This window comes from Nuphar pumila, chromosome 16 (genome assembly GCF_984573655.1).
Source record: "Nuphar pumila chromosome 16, dmNupPumi1.hap1.1, whole genome shotgun sequence".
NCBI classification, from domain to species: Eukaryota; Viridiplantae; Streptophyta; class Magnoliopsida; order Nymphaeales; family Nymphaeaceae; genus Nuphar; species Nuphar pumila.
The window spans coordinates 12,745,450-12,763,381 of record NC_143264.1 but is presented as its reverse complement, the minus strand read 5'-3'; the positions used below and the strand labels follow the sequence as shown (position 1 = coordinate 12,763,381).

Below are 17,932 nucleotides of genomic sequence, written 5' to 3'. Positions count from 1 at the left end.
AGTATGGTGGGAACTCTCCAATATCTCACCTTTACTGGATGCAAACACTAGACGTTCCATAATAGGTTATACTGTGTATTTGAGTGCTCATTTAGTGAATTGTGTAAAAATCAAGCACAAAAGTGGAATATAGGGTGATAGCAGCAGTGACAGCAGAGGTGCTATGGATATGACATCTTTTAGCATATAGCATTTTCTGTGTTGGCACATTGCAACTCAAAATGAGGCAACTTTTTTTCAACTCCACTCTAGTGTCAGGCAATTATTTTCCCAACTTGAATTACGTTCCGTGATAACTGGAGATCCAGATGGAACAAAGAGAGAGAGAGAGAGAGAGAGAGAGAGGGAGGGGGAATGGGGAGCCTGCAGAACTGTGAGGAGTTGGTGCTGCATGCCATCCTATCCAAGGTGGGAGCAAGGCATTCTGCGCAGCTCTCCTGCCTCTGCAAGTCGCTGAGGGACGCCGCATCCGACGACAACATCTGGGCATCCTTCTGCCTCTCTGATTTCGACGTCTCCACCCCTCACGACCCCAACGGCAACCCTTGCCCATCTTTCAAGGCAATGCCCCTCTTCTCTTAAAACCCACATAAACACAACTCCTCAATTAGCAATTTCTCATTCTTTTTTGCTTTGTGGATCATTTGATTTCTCCCATCGATCATGAAGGTCTCTGCTTGTATTGTGTTCTTGGTACTGCTCAAAAATACCCATGCTCGTGCATATGCTCCCTTAACGAAAAAAAAAAGACTTTTCTGAGTTGTTGGTTTCTTTATATTAAGGCGCCTTTAACATTTTTGTTGATAGTTGTGAACAAAAGGGTTGCTTGAAATGTCCATTGTCTGTGATGTTGGGTCTTTGGGATTAGGCCAATTCAATTGGGTACTTGTTACTCTTTGTTTTTTGGCTACTGATGAGTAGTAAAGTGGGTGCAGAGGAGGATTAGATTTGTTTTTTTTTTCTTTTCTATTTTTGTTGGGTGTTCTTTCTTTTTTGGCATGTCAAGATGGGGAATAACCTTTGATGGTGACATTCACTTTGGACCATTTTTTGCTTGGTCTTGAAGACCAGACTTGTGTTATTCTTCTTGTACTGATTTTGGTTTCATCTACCGTCTGGAGAATGTGGGGGTTTGAAGCCAATCCTCTTGTCAGGGAGTCTGTTTCGTTGGTTGTCATTGTTGGCCCTTCTATGGGGAAATGACACGCTCAGATGGCAATTTGGTGGTAAATATGTTCTATATAGAATGATGGTGGGTATTAGCAATTGTTGCATCACGTGTTATCTTTGCTAAGTCTGTTGGTTGCGTTGACAGAATGTTGGTATTAGAGAGGGAAAGTCCTCTTAGGCAGATAGTTGATTGAATAACAAATATATTAGTTGAATAACAAAATGCGACGAAATCCAATATATTTTTCAGGCATCAAGTTTAAGGCTGACATATTTTGTTGTTTTATTGCTAGAATTAACTTCTATTCTTAGTTGAATATGCCAGACTTAGTTTGCTCTCCTTAATTTGGTTTGACCCTCGGGATTATGATGATGTGTTTTGCATCTTTCAAAGCTTTCTGGCTCTGAGCTGACATTCTCCCTGTATATTTGTCTAAGGATGTTATTCTCAATTGTTGTGCATGGCTTTGCTTTTGCATCACTTGTTGTTGCCAGATATGGTTTTAATGCTTTCAATTTCAATTTTACTAATGATGTATGTCATGTCTATTCTGAAAATTTGATCTGCAGGCAACATATAAAACATGGCAGGAGTCTTTTGGTATGTACCCACTGCCGCTGGTGAAGAGAGTAAAATTATGTTGGGATACTATTAAGAATTGGACAGCTGTGAATTTTCCAGAACTATCTTCTACGTTGCAGAGGGGTGCATCTGAAGCTCGAATAAATGAGACGGAAGAAATTCTGCGACTAAAATTTCCTCTGCCAACTAGAGTTATCTATCGCTTTGTTAATGGTCAAGAAGTAGCAGACTTTGATTCTTTCCGAAGTGTGCAATCAGCTTCCTTGGGCCTTATTGGTGGATACTGCTTTAATGACCATGCAGTTAATGTGCATTTTCTGCCTTTAAGTGAAATATTTAGGAAATCTAAACAATTATCTGTCCTGTTCTGTTCTACCAGCAAGTCAAAATGCATTGTTGTGGCAGCTTCCTCTAATTTGAATAAGTTTTTTTTCTTGGATTGTACTGATGGTCAGCTGTATGTTGGTACTGGAAGACTTGCTAATGGAGAAATGATGCCTTGTGTTCCTAGTGCATTGATAAAGTCGGTCCATAATATAAATGATGCGCAACAGCAAGATGCTATGCTTCTGTGGCTAGAGGAATATAGCAGGCGTTTGCAAAATGGGATGTACAGAGTTCGTAAGGAAGAGAACATCCGAAGCATTAGCTTATACCCAGAGTGTCCACCACTTTGTTCAACAGCTACAACTAATGGTGTTCAGGTTAGATTTGTGGCTTGTGTCTGCCTACTTCTCCTTTTTCTTCTTTGTGATGATAAATGAATGCCACGAAAGGCTTATAACATCATCATGCTTCAAATTATTTATTATTTTATGAAACTCTTTGACAGCTTAGTGAATTTTCAAATCTATGTGATAATTTGCTGCTTGCACCCTTGCATGTTTTTTCAGGATCTCACATTGATGGTGTATTGAAACCTGATGACATAGATTTGTGGCTTGTGTCTGCCTACTCCTTTTTCTTCTTTGTGATGATAAATGAATGCCACGAAAGGCTTATAACATCATCATGCTTCAAATTATTTATTATTTTATGAAACTCTTTGGCAGCTTAGTGAATTTTCAAATCTATGTGATAATTTGCTGCTTGCACCCTTGCATGTTTTTTCAGGATCTCACATTGATGGTGTATTGAAACCTGATGACATAGACTTTGCAGTACTTCATGTTCTCTTAATTTCTTAAAATTTCATAATCGTTCCATTGTTGGAGCATGCAGCTGTGAAAGTATCTCCAATAAGATACTAATATCAAGACCTTAATATTCTTGATAATAAACCCACCACGAATGCACAATAAGAACACTTTAGAACACTTGTGCACAAAGGCACAACTCACAAATAACTCACAAATGCACAAAGGCATAAAAACAATGGAATCGATTTATTGAGAACTTGGGCTTTGACTCAAAGCCATAAGAAATACAAGGGGGTGAAACCCCTATTTATAACAACACAAGAGGAGCCTTGGAGGGGCTCCACTCATAGACGTTGGAGCCCCTCCAACGGTCACAAATGTGACCGTTGGAGAGGGCCCAACGTCTATGTTAGTGGGCCCCCCCAAGGTACCTTTTGGTACTTTACAAAAAGAAAATAAAAAAATAAAACAAAAAGAAAACTAAAACAAATTACAATCACATTCATAAGGTGAATGTGCGTAAAATAGAGGAAAAGACTAATCTACCCCTATGGCTAAACAAAACAGAAATATATATTTTATATATATAATAAGTAGATACATATACATATATATTAATATATGTATATGTATTACCTTATATATATAAAATATATATATTACATTTGAATGATTAGGTATATAATTTAACACCCCCCCTCAAACTTAGGGCAGGATGACCGAGAGTTTGTTAAAAAGAAAGTTGAAACGCGGAGCACACAAGGCTTTAGTGAAGAAGTCCGCCAATTGATATTCGGACGTGACATATGGAAGGTCAATGATTCCTTTGAGGTACGCTTCCCGAACGTAGTGACAATCCATCTCTATGTGTTTGGTTCGCTCATGAAAAGTGTGATTTTTAGCAATATAAATCGCACTTTTGTTGTCACAGCAAAGTTTGGTAGGCCCTTCAATAGTGATCCCCATGTCTTCCAACAACTGATGAATCCAAACAATTTCCATGGTAGTAGTCGTCATGGCACGATATTCCGCTTCAGTTGATGATAGAGACACCTTTTGCTGCTTCTTACATCTCCATGAGATTAATGAGTCTCCTAAGAATACACAAAAACCAGTGGTGGAGTGACGGTTATTTGGGTCACCTCCCCAATCAGAGTCAGTATAAGCAATTAATCTTAACTCAGAAGAAGAAGACAGAAAAACTCCCTTATTAATAGTGTGCTTTAGGTATCTTACGACACGTAAGATAGCACCCATGTGAACAGAAGTTGGTGCATGCTGAAACTGACTTGCCGTATGCACCGCATGTGAGATATCTGGTCTGGTGATACTTAGGTACATCAATGATCCTACTAGTTGCCTGTAGGGAGTAGGATCAGAGAGATGAACACCATCATCAATCTTCATTTTAGCTCCTACTATAGCAGGAGTTTCACAAATTTTATCATCTGTAATACCTGACCTGTCAATAATCTCCGATGCAAGCTTAGTTTGAGATAAAAAATATCCTCTATGAGAGTAAGCTACCTCAATACCCAAAAAATAAGTTAAGAAGCCTAAGTCAGACATTTCAAACTTATCCTTTAAAATGGATTTTATGCTTTTAATCCCTTTAGAATCGCTCCCAGTTATAAGCATGTCATCCACATAAAGTAGTAGAATAACAATCCCTGCATTAGATTTTCTAACAAACAAAGCAGTATCAGTAAAGCAGGATGAGAAATCATTTTCTAACATTACGGAGTTAAACCTATCATACCAAGCCTTGGGAGCTTGTTTCAAACCATAAAGTGCTTTCCGAAGACGAAGCACTTTTCCTTTAGGATACTCCATTCCAGGAGGAGCATCCATATATACTTCTTTGTTTAGATCTCCGTTTAAAAACACATTCTTAACATCCATCTGATAGATGTTTCATTTATTGATTGAAGCAACAGTTATAAGACATCGGACGATGACCATTCGAGCAACGGGGGCAAAAGTCTCCTCATAATCAATCCCATATTTTTGACCATATTCTTTTGCAACTAAGCGGGCCTTATATCTCTCAAGAGACCCATCACTCTTAGTTTTGACTTTAAATACCCATCTACACCCTATTGCTTTTTTGTCTTTAGGAAGGTCTTGAAACTCCCAGGTCTTTGCTTTCTTTAGGGCTTCAAGTTCATTATTCATAGCGACTATCCATTCCGGGCATTTTCGTGCTTCCTCGAAATCCCTAGGTTCTGTGTACGAGTGAATGACGCTTAGACAGACTCTATATTTTGGTGAAAAGGACTCATATGAGATGAACCTAGAAGGGGGTCTTCTTGATCTTTCGGTCCTACGAAGATTTCCTTCACTTGAAGGGGTAGACTCACTATCATATCTTTCGAGGGCACATCTAAAAATATTCCTATCTCTATGAGAGTAGGTTATAGGATCTCTATGTGGTTCTTCATTGATGTGTTGATCAGAATGAGTTTCATTATTATTCAAGTCATTTTGATTTGTTTCATCATCACTAGTATCATCATCTTCAGTTAATAAATCAAACAGAAAAGAATAGTCTATATTCTCGTCATTAGTTTCAAGTTTTTCGAAACCACTAATATTTTCCAAGAAGCTTACATTTCTGGAAACATATAGTTTATCACTTTTAACATCATAATAGCGAAAGCCTTTATGAGTTTCAGAATAACCAAGAAAGGCACAAGGAATGGCTTTAGGGGAGAGTTTGTCATTTTTATCAGTAAGGACAAAACATTTACATCCAAAAACCCTTAACCTGCTATAATCAGGTTCTTTTTCGTATAATTTTTCAAATGGGGAAATCTTGTTCAAGTTTTTAGATGGAAGTCTATTTATGAGATAGACAGAAGTAAGAGCAGCCTCCGCCCAAAGTTTTTTCAGAATATTTTGGGAAATGAGCAAAGTTCGTGTGGTTTCAATAATATGCCTATGTTTTCGTTCAGCCAACCCATTTTGCTGGGGGGTTTTAGGACAAGACTTTTGATGGAGAATTCCATAATTTTCAAGATAGCTTTTGAATTCATTGGAAAGGTATTCGCCACCCGAATCGGTTCTAAGAATTTTTAAATTTCCATTGAATTGATTTAAAACTATCATATGAAATGTTTTAAAAGTTGAAAAAACTTCATGTTTATGTTTAAGAAAATATATCCAACTAAACCTAGTGAAGTCGTCCACAAAGATAACATAGTAAGAGAAACCTCCCTTGGATATCACCGGAGCCGGACCCCATACATCGGAGTGAACGATTTCAAAAGGTTTTGTTGTAAACATGGATCTTTGAGGAAAAGGAAGACTTCTCATTTTTCCAAGAATACATTCATTACAAACAAAATTTTCATTACAAAGATGCTTAATAAAAGGCAAATAAGAGATTTTAATAATGTTGGGATGACCCAATCTCTTATGCCATACATGAATATCTTTGTTTTGAGCAACATTACAAAATTGATTATTGGGAATTTTAAGAAAATCAACATAGTAGAGGTCTCCTCTCCTAGAGCCTTCCCCAATCAACTTCCTGGACTGGCGATCCTGTATCCAACATTTATCAGAAGAGAATTTTATATCGCAAACACAGTCCGAGAGTTGAGAAACGGAAAGTAAATTTAAGTTTAGTTTTGGTATAAGACGAATTTTTGGGATAAAGAAGTCTTGTTTTTCAAAATTACCCATTCCTTTAATTTCAAGAGGTGTTCCATCCGCCGTTGAGACAAAAGATGGAAGACAATTTTTAGAATAATCAGAAAGAAAACAATGGCTTAGAGTCATATGAAACGAAGCACCGGAATCAAGTAGCCAAGATGTCTTACCAAGAGAGGAATAGGATGACATAGCGGCTCCAGAAATGCCTCCTTTGAGAAGAGGTTGAAGAGCATCCATAATTTGATGAAGCGAAAGAGGTTCATTTGATGTCGAAGGCCGTTCCTCCGATTGGGATGCTAAAGCCGCGGCAAGAAATTTCTTTCATTTGGGACAATTGGGTTTGATATGTCCCGGTTCTTTACAAAAATGGCAAGTTAATTTGCTATAATCTCTCTTGCCATATCGATCATTTTGCCCTTGATTTTTGAAATGGGGCGGTTTGTAGGTCTTCAAATTATTTCCGGGTCTTGACACAACATTAACCACTTCATAATCACTTTGAGAAGGTGTAGCAAGTATGCTTGGGTTATTTTTACTGATCCCCATACGTGTTTCCTCACCACTTAGCTTGGTGATGACATCTTCAATAGATGGGGAGGTGAAAGCGGATAGAAGAGAGGACCGAATTTGCTCAAATTCGGGTCTAAGACCATTTAGGAAGTTGAAAAATCGATCTTCCTCTAGTTGTTTGTGCCTTAATTCAATAGCTTCTCCGCTCCATTTTGGTTCGAACATGGCAAGCTCGTCCCAAATAGATGATAATTCGGCAAAATATTCCCGAATAGATAAATCATTTTGTTGAAGAGTCAAGGCTTTCTTTTGGAGGTAGTATTTGTGAGACAAGTCCCTTGAAGTATACATTTTTTCAAGGTACAACCAAGCTTCGGAGGCCCTTTTAAACTTAATGATGTTGGCATTGATCTTGGTTTCGACGGATGAAAAAATCCAAGACAATATTTTGAAGTTCTTTATTTCCCACTCATCATGCTTTTTGGAATATTCCTCTAAGGCCTTTTGTCTATCTTCTCCTTCAAGAATCTTAATTTCCCCTTTCTCTATAATAGAAAGTTTGGGTTCGGGTTCCGATATAGAACCTTGAACGTAACCCCAAAGGCCTTTCCCTTTGATATGAGCTTCCATATTGCCGGCCCAAACATGGTAGTTCGAACCACTAAGTTTAAACCCAAGGGAGAAGTGAGAGTCTTTTTCACCCATTAGAGAGAAGAAAAGATGGAAAATAACGCGTACCTTAACGGTTTTTCAAACTTTTCTTGACAAAAGTTGCTTCTAAAATATTGCCCGAAGTAAATGCTTTACTCCAAAACTTCACTAGCTTGAGGGCACGTTTTTTGAGGTACTTCACAAGAGACGAGATGCACGATCCTCCTCCTTCCAACGAGGCTCTGATACCATGTGAAAGTATCTCCAATAAGATACTAATATCAAGACCTTAATATTCTTGATAATAAACCCACCACGAATGCACAATAAGAACACTTTAGAACACTTGTGCACAAAGGCACAACTCACAAATAACTCACAAATGCACAAAGGCATAAAAACAATGGAATCGATTTATTGAGAACTTGGGCTTTGACTCAAAGCCATAAGAAATACAAGGGGGTGAAACCCCTATTTATAACAACACAAGAGGAGCCTTGGAGGGGCTCCACTCATAGACGTTGGAGCCCCTCCTGTAAAACCCGAAAATTTTAGTTACAAAATATTTTAAAATTTTACAAATTGGGCTTAGATCCAAATTACAGATCCAGGACCCATAAAGGGGGTAATTAGGATTTATTTATTTGAAACCTCGATTTAATGATAATAATAAATAAATAAAATTTTTAAATTTTAAAAATTAAATTTAATCCGAGGATCCACAGTTGGATCCATTCGGATCCAACTTGTGGATCCATTTTGACTTGGGGCTGGGTTGCGGGTCTCGGGTTCGGACCCGAGCCCCACCCCATATGTTCTGCCCTGTTAAATGAAAAGGGCAACCCGATAAGGGTTGCCCGATAAAACCCTAGCAGAAACAGAAGGGGGCGCAGGGGGGTTACGCAGAGCGTAACGACCCCGCGCCCATCTCGGCGTGAAGGGGGGAGGGGTCTTGCCCGATAAGAGGGAGTGGAGAGGGGACTCTCTTCACTCGTCTCTCTCTCTCTCTCTCTCCACTCAGTCCCTCATCTCTCTCCCTCGTCTCTCTCGTCCTCTCTGTCTGTGTGCGTGCGCCGGAGGAGAGGAGGTCGCCGGCGAGATTTGGCCACCAACGACTACCGGGGGGGGGGGGGGGGCGGCAAACAACATCGAGTACTCCCTTTTCTTCACGGCAGCAGTGAGGTGCGTCAGCCACGATTCCAGCCTCCGATCGCCGGAAAACTCTTCAAAAGGTACGGTACTTCTTGGATTCTTGGGTAAGGGTTCGAACCTGAGTTCGATTTCAGGTAGTGATTTACGAGTTGGGGTTCTTGGCTGCCGGAAAACCTCAGATGGTAAGGTATTGGCTGCGACCCAGATTTGGGGGTTTTTAGTGTATAACCCTAACCGAAGGGGGTGGCTGTTATGGCTTCAAAAAAAAAAACCCAAATCAGGCCGATAGGGGAGGGGAAAAGAGGGGTCGGCTGAGATAGTGGGTGTCCCAGCCATGGAGGTCCCGAGTTCCTTAGGGATTTCTCAGATTTGGGGGTTTCTTAGTTAGGAAACGAGAAACCCCATGGTGCCTATTGAATTTGTGCGAAAAAAAAGAAGGAAAAACTATTATACTTGCATTGCATTTTTGGCTTCCTGCAGTACTGTTTCCAAACATGTATCTTTTTCACAACAGATTAAATAGCTGTAAAATATTCTCCTGGAACTTACTTGGAAGGGCACCTCTTAGCATACCGAAGTATTTTTGAAATATTGTATATATTCTCTTAAGCTTCCTTTAAATTTGCTGAAAATGCTTTCTCTTGGAATGAGTTTACTGTAGTATTAAGGTTTATATGTGCTTAAGAAATCTGAATGGATTGAACCTAAAATGAACCGTATCCAATGCTTCACCCATGTGGAACAACGTCCTTGCTTACATTTCAGGGATTTTGATCCATTTATCTTTTAGGTGTGTTTGTTTTCCTGTTAATGGTTTGTCTATATGTAAGGAATCTGGAGGGAGTGGTCTTATAGTTCGTAACTTTGTCTGACTGTTTTTGAACTAACATTTCTGAGCCTAATATTAGCATCCAAAACTTGTCACCTTAGACAGAATACTTGATATGAATGAATAGTCTTACAGCTTAACTATTATCCAACTTGACTGATTCTAAAGTGAATGGCAATTGACATTAAGGCTGGGAGTGAACTTGTGTATCTTTCTAGAAACCAAACTATTTTCCCTTACTGAATAGCTTTAATAAAAATTTTGCTGGGAATGGACTAGTTAGGAACCCACTTATCTTTGGGTTGTGTTACTGCCATATAGGAATAAAAATTCTGTTGAAAAACTGGGAGTTGTACGAATGCGGCAATGGGGATATGAACAGCTTGAATGGTTGCTGGTATACCTGCATTAGATTAATTATGTTTGAAAGGGGTCAGCCCTTACCATGCAAATTTTATGTTTGATATGCCTGTTTTACCTACTCATGCCAGAGGGTTTTTAATTCTGTCTCTGCAGCATATATATATATATATACATGTCCTGATTTCTATTGACAGGGCTGATTTCCATATGTTTTCATAGTTAGCCGAATGTTGTTAATCAGACTTCCTATTTTCATAAATGAATATACAAAGTCCTAAACCATTAAAACATGAATGGTGTAATATAGTGCTGCTAGGTTCATGAACTGTTAAAGTCCGATAGAATCTTGCATGCATTACCTAATGTGATGCTGTAGGCTGTCTATTGGCATAAGATGGTGCCTGAGTGTGGTTAAGCTCAAAGTTTGTAAGATGCAGCGTGGGATCATTGCAACATAACCTGAAAATTTCAGTTGTGTATAATATTTCTCATGTTACACTGTTTAGGGAGGATGGACACATAAAACTGAAATTTTACATGTAATGTATCTTGCTTTGTTGTATTTAGCTGAACATTTTACTTTTGTCTAAAGTCCATGTGTTATTTAAAAGCAGGTGTATGGGATTGTATGGAAACACTGTCGTGGAGGTTTATGCTTTCATTTGACTGTTATGATTATGGTACTCATGGGTATGAGCATGATTCAGTTATTATTAATTCTTCTTGAACCCGTACGCTTGATTTTTGTGTGAATTGGTACATGTACACTCACACACTTATAGAAACCATGGATTTGGTTAAATATGTGATGTAGGTAACACACACATATTGAAAATGCATATGAATGCATTATGACATGCATATGTTTGGATTTATGATTTTCATAAGTGCACATGCTTTTGGCACTTTGGCTTAGTGTTATAAATAAAACACTACTTTTCTTTTGTGATATGATGCCTCGATGGCCTAAATGGACTGTCATCGGCCTGGAGGGCCGTGGGTTTGGTTTGCTTTCACATATGTTTTAAATACATAACTTGAACCACATAAGATGGTTTGACACTTTACTACACTGTTCTAGTGGTTTATACGGGCTGGAGTCCCGAATGGGTCCCCGCAAGGGAGGATGCGGGTTTTCACTTTACTTTTGCATATGGTGTTGCAAAATTAAAGAATGAACTTTAAATAAAAATAATGAATAAGAACAGTGTAATATACATTCTGGGATATCTCATCTGGAGTATGAGAATCTTAGATATCCGGTCTTGGGGAGACTGTGAGGATACAAAAACTTTTGATGCTCCCTTCTGGTTTATATTTTATCTTGTACACCCATTTTGACCCAACGACATTTCTGTTCAGTGGTCTAGGCACAATCTCCCATGTGCCACATTCATGTAAGGCCTCCATTTCTTCATTCATTGCTTCTACCCATCTTCTAGAGCTCGCAGCTTGATAAAACATAAGAGGCTCATCCTCTTTACTTATGGATGTCAAGAATAACTGAAAATCCATTGAAAATTTTTTATAACTTACCCACCTGTCAAGCGGATGTCGAATCCGTGAAGATCTTCTGATATCTATTTGCTGCGAAACAGATGATCCAGATGGATCTGTGTTCGTACAAGGAATGAATGAGGGCTCTTTCTCTCGCCGAGTGTACACAATTCCCTTATACCTTGTTGGCTCCAAGTCATATGTGACAGTTTCCTTCGTTTGAGTCTCATTGGCTGAATCCTCATGTGGCTCATTCTGACTGCAATTTTCTGGACAATCTACTGTACCGTTGGAGAAGAGTTCTGAATTTAACCATGGGTAATATACCTCAATGCTGGAGCTTGAGTTATCAGTATCCACCATAGTTGAATTAGTATCCTGATCAACAAAGTTCATTTCATCGAAAATAACATTCTTTGATATTTTGACATGCTTACTCAGGGGATCATAACACCTGTACCCTTTGTAATCTTCTGCATATCCTATAAACCTGCATTTCAAAGCCTTATCTTGGAACTTGTGCCTGAGTGAGCTATCAATGTGCACATAACAAACAAACCCAAACACACGTAATTCATGATAATCAGGTTGTATGCCAAAAAGCGAGAAGTATGGTGACTTATTTTCTAAGATATTCATGGGCAAGCGATTTATCACATGAACTATGGAGTGGAAAGCCTCAGTCCATAATGATATAGGGAGATTGCTCCCGTGCATCATGCTCATCGCGGTCTCAACAATATGTTGATGCTTCCTCTCAGCAATCCCATTTTGTTGAGGTGTATGAGGGCAAGACACTCTTCTCTTTATCCCATTATGTTGAAGAAAATTAACAAAATCACTCGAGGAGAATTCACCTCCTCCATCACACTGGAAATTAAGAATGTTGGTAGAGAAATGATTTTGGACAAAAGAGTGAAATTTCTGGAACAATCCAAAAACTTCTGATTTGTGCTTCATAAAGAATATCCAAGTGTAACGTGAGTAACTATCAATGAAAATAAGATAGTATTTACTGCCAGAAAAAGAAGTGATTGGAGCAGGACCCCAGACATCTGAACAAATGACCTCAAATGGCCTTGAAGCTCTTTTATTAATGGAAGCAAAAGGTAAAACATGACTCTTACATAGATGACAACTAGAACATTTTGTATCAACGACTTCTGAACTCAGACTGGACTTAGGAATAAGATTATTCATGACAAGTTTTTCAATGAAATGACGACCACAATGGCCAAGACGACTATGCCAAAGTCTTGGCTTATTACTTTCAGAAACAGTAAATATAAAATCAGAATCAAAGACTTGACGTTGGTGAGGCTTCAAGGATGAATAGTTGGAATGAATGAAGGAAGGATCTTCTTGGAAGATGTACATGTTGCCCCATCGTTGTCCTTCAGCGAATATCCTCCTCGTGCGAAGATCCTTGACATAAACAGAAGAGGGAGTAAATTCGACTGAAGCATTAGCATCATCAACAAGTTTTGAGACAGAAACAATGTTCTTTTGAATATTAGGAGCATGGATGACACTTGGAAGTTTAAGAGAGGATTTTGACATGTGTATAATGGCATTTCTAGTATGTGAGATGGCATGATGGGATCCATCTCCTGTGACTATGCTATTCTTTCCAACATAAGGTGTAAGAGTCAAGAGCTTACCTACATCACCTGTAACATGAGTAGCTGCTCCGGAGTCGACATACCAAATTTCTTTGTCATTTTGCTTCATATTTAATCCTGCCAAGGCTGCCAACAGTAACTCTTTTACTTCTCCATCCTTTTTAGTCTCTGCTTGTGGAGCTTTCCCTTTGTTTTGGGGATTAAACCAACAATTCGCTTTAATGTGCCCTTTCTTGTTGCATAGGAAGCAGGTGGGAATGGGTCGTTGTCCCTGGACATTGGGTGTTGGAAGAATGCCATGACCTCTATAGTTATTTCTCCCTTGGCCTCCTTTTCCTCGAAAAGAACTTCCTCTACCTCGACCATAACTCATTCCCATAGCCAGCACATCTTGTGTTCCGGAATTCCCATGAGAGATTTCAGAGGAACCTTTCAGATTCATCTCATATTGCAATAATTTTGCACGAAGATCTTCAAACTTTGGAAGTTCTGGTAGACATAGTAAGGTTGTCGTCATAACATGATAGTCTGGCCTCAATCCACTCAAGGTTTGTTGTACTTTATCTTTTTCACTGACAAGACACCCAACAACCGCCAACTGATCTGTGATGCCTTTCATTTTATTCAGGTATTCCATAATAGACATGGAATCTTTCTTCAGCATTTGAAATTCTCGCTTAAGAAACATAATTCTTGCCTCAGAAATTTGTGAATATGTTTGAACTAACATATCCCACAGTTCCTTTGCCAAACAATCATCAGGAAGAGCAATAAGGACCTCCTGCGAAAGAGTTGAAGTGATGTATGCCACTAGCGATTGATCTCTCTTCATCCAAGCAACATATTCTGGATTCTTGTGAAGAACAACAAATTGTTCTCCTTTATCGTCCGCCTTTTCTTGCGAAAGGAATTCTGGAGGCGGTGGGACCGATCCATCCAAGTGACCAGAGAGGTCCTGACTTTTTATAAACGGAATAATCTGTCTTTTCCAGGTTAAGAAATTGCAGTTATTCAATTTTTCATAAACTAGTTGACCAAGAAAACTTGAGGACAGACATGATTGACTGTGAGTAAATTCCATTTGATGAATATGCTTGAACTGACACTTAGGTAAAAAAACAGATGAGGAAAGACAGATGGCTACTAGCAGGCAGTTCTCTTTAAAATCAACAAAAAATACAAAGCAGTAGAAAAAGAAACCACAGATTGACAGTGATTAGCAGGTAGCAGGGAAACACATATTCAATGCAGGGAAAAACAGCAGGAAGGAAATCACAGATCAAGAGAGGCAGATTAACAATGATTAGCAGATCACAGGGAAAAACACAAATTAAATGTAGGAAAAACAAGAAAACAACAGGAATTAAACCACGGATCGAATTTTCACAAAGGAAAGGGGAAACCTGATTTTATTAGACACAAATTTTGTTGGTAGAAATACACTGATGAAAGAATCACAGATTGATGCTGTGATTCTTTGAGATTCACGGCTGATTTTGTTGGTAGAAACACACTGATGAAAGGTCCAGAATCACGCAGATTCACGCTGGGTATTCACGGCTGGGTATTTGCTCACACAGATTCACGGCTGATGAATCTGGGCTCACGTAGATTCACGGCTGGGTATTCACGGCTAGGTATTTGATTCACACAGATTCACGGCTGATGAATCTGGGCTTTCTTCAAGATTCACGGTTGATAAATCCACTCTGCTGACGCTGATGGACTCACGTTGGGATTTGCTCACACAGATTCACAGCTGATGAATCTGGGCTTTCTTCACACAGATTCACGGCTCACGCAGATCCACGCTGGGCTTTCTTCACGCAGATTCACGCCTGGCTCTGATACCATGAAAGAAGGAACCCCTAATCGACAGTGAGAGAAGAGAAGAGAGGGAGAGAGAGATTCCAGATGAAGGAGGGTTCAGTCGATCGTGACTGCCCTCTCATTCTATTTAAAATAAAGTGTAAAACATTAGGGTACGAAAATACCCTTTTTACAAAATGTTAATTTACAATACATGAACTGGATCTGGACCCGATCCATTACATAAATGGATCGGGTCAGACATACACAATGAAGTTAATAATGCCTTCTTTTCAAATATAAGTATTATTCATATTGCAAAGAATCTAGAGTTTCTTGAGCAAACCAAGCATATTTAAATAGATTGTCACTATACAAGGAAGGCCTATAAAGATGGAGTTATTGCTCTAGAATATGTGAGCTCAAAGAATCAGATCGCAGATGTCCTTACCAGGGTTACCGAAAGCGCCTAGCTAAAAGGGGAAGCGCGAAACGTCGCGCTTCCGAAGCGTGGGGGGAAGCGTCCCTCTTTTTTGGGAAGCGTGCTTCCATTTAATGGGGGACACGTTTCCCTTTAATGGGGGACACACTTCCCTTTAATGGGAAGCACGCTTCCCATCACGCTTCCCCACGCTTCCCCCTTGCTTCTCCTGTTTTTTCAATTTTTTTGTGTTTTTTGTTTTTTATTTTTATTTTTTTCGCTTCCCCCTCGCTTCCGAGACGCTTCCTAGGTCGCTTCCGAGACGCTTCCTAGGTCGCTTCCGAGACACTTCCCGAATCGGTCCTAAGTGGTCCCACGCTTCCCCGCTTCCTAAAATTTTGAAAGTGCCTCGCTTCCCGCTCCTGTTTCCCGTATCGCTTCCCGCTCCCGCTTCCTCAACTGGCAACCATGGTCCTTACTAAGAGTCTTGCACTCTTGCTCCTTCGCATTTTCACTCATTCCTTTCCAAACTTGGAATGATTTTGTTGCGTTATCTCAAGTTTGAAGCGGAGTCTTAAGAGTTATGTAATACAAAGTATTATCATTTGGGTACTGCCCCTTATATGTATAATTTCGTTTTTACATAACATTTATATTAGGGGCATTTTTTGACCTTATTATGTTTTTTTTATTTTGCCTTGGAATGTATATAGAGGGGTCGACCCCCACGATAATGGTAGCTTTTTGTTTTGCTTGAGATTGAATAAAGTTAGCGATATTTCTCTCCATTGCCATCTTCTCTCTTTGAGATTTTCTGCTCTTGATGCATTTCACATTGTCTTATTAATGTTTTTTATTTTCTGTAATTTAATTTCCCTTTTTATTTTTCTAGTGGTTCTTCTGTTGTTATATAATCTTAAGATGGTTGACATAAAGATATCATCTTAGAACATTGGATGAGGAACTTGACCCCCCACTCTTCTTTAGGAGATGTGATGCCAAAACCTGGAGTTTACCCAGCATACTTGAAGGACACCTCATCTCCGACATGGGGATACATAGGCAGAAAGAGGAGCTTCTAATTCATTATTTGACAAAGCATTTAAGAACAGGTCAACTAGGAATCAACATGGGTTACTGTTATGATGGTATAACTTTTGTGATAAATTTTGGATTATGAGAAGAGTTTTCCAGTGGGTATATAGTGCTCGATATTGTCATGTGACTCATATCTAGTGGTTGTAAATAAGGACGCTTGGTGCACGCTGGTGTTTTCCTGTGGTACGACTGTATGCTATGTTGCACTGACACTTCTAGAGAGCACATTGTCGGTGTTGGAAACTTGCAGACACTGATACTATCACCAACGCTCTTAGACATGGCATGGATATTATCTTTAACATAAATGTGTCCAAAAAATGGGCACTCTGTGTTGCATATCTAACACATTTAAGTGCCTTGGACACAAACCTGTTAAAATATATATATACATGTATTGTAACTGAAATACCCAGCAAGGGTATTTCAGTCTTTTCACTGTAATAGGTGTCAGCCCATTAAGGGCTGACAACACTTTTTCACCTTTTTATTTTTTGTTTTTGACTGTTGGACCAGCTCCAATATAGCTGTTGGAGCTGCTCCCAACAGTCATAAATATGACCGTTGGGAGCAGCCCAACAGCCATATTGGCTGCCCCCTTTAGCCTCTTGTATTATAAATAGGCCTCATGGCCTTTGTATTATTTCATCTTTTTTTCAAAAGAGTTTTGTATGCAATACACTTTCTCATTTGACCCTTGCGTGGGTTTTGACCCTTGCGTGGGTGGTGTGATTATTCAATCAAGTGTTCCCACCTATGTCACATGGGTGCGGGTGCGGGTGCGACACGGGTGCGGCGCAATTTTAAAATTTTTGGACATGGGGACTCGGCTATATATATATATATATATATATTATTTTATTTTATTTTATTTTATTTAAAAGATATTATTTTATTTTATTTAAAAAGTGCACAGTCACAGCACTGTGCACAAGCACTGTGCACAAGCACTGTGCACAGGCACAGCACTGTGCGCAGGCACAACACTGTGCGCAGGCACAACACTGTGCACTGTCTCTTTTTATATAAAAAAATCATTTTTTTAGTTTTTTCAATAGACATTTTTGGACTCGGTCAAAGTTGACCGAGCCAAAATGTGGACGGACTCGGCCTCGACTCGTTGATCGAGTCCGACTCGGCGTTGACCGAGTCCAGGCCGTGTCCGAAGCCGCACCCGTGTCCGCACCCGTGTCGGGGCGTGTCGACTTGGGTGCGGCACCTCCCTAGCCGAGTCTGTGTGACATAGGTTCCCACTTGATTGAGGTGTGTGTTCTTGCGTATTCTTCGGATTCAATCCACTTCTTTACATGGTATCAGAGCTTAGGTGTTCCAAAAGCCATTTTTAGAAAAGATCGTGACAATATCAAGAGAAGGATTGTGAGCTTGGCAAAATACAACAAATCACGAATTGTTGCATCGGGAAGTGAACCA

The 17,932-nt window shown here is 39.4% G+C and overlaps 1 protein-coding gene across 2 annotated transcripts in view; it reads left to right on the top strand.

The window, feature by feature from the left end:
- The first annotated feature begins 300 nt into the window (after positions 1-300).
- LOC149812947 (F-box protein SKIP16-like) overlaps positions 301-17,932 on the top strand; it is a 39,034-nt gene continuing 21,402 nt past the window's right edge. Inside the window, exons 1-2 of one of the 2 annotated variants that reach the window (XM_089992232.1) lie at positions 301-561; positions 1,741-2,457. In XM_089992232.1, the coding sequence (XP_089848358.1) occupies positions 355-561; positions 1,741-2,457 (924 nt within the window). In that variant the 5' untranslated portion in view covers positions 301-354. The remainder of the gene's footprint in view (positions 562-1,740; positions 2,458-17,932) is intronic. The other variant, XM_089992233.1, reaches the window with a different exon arrangement.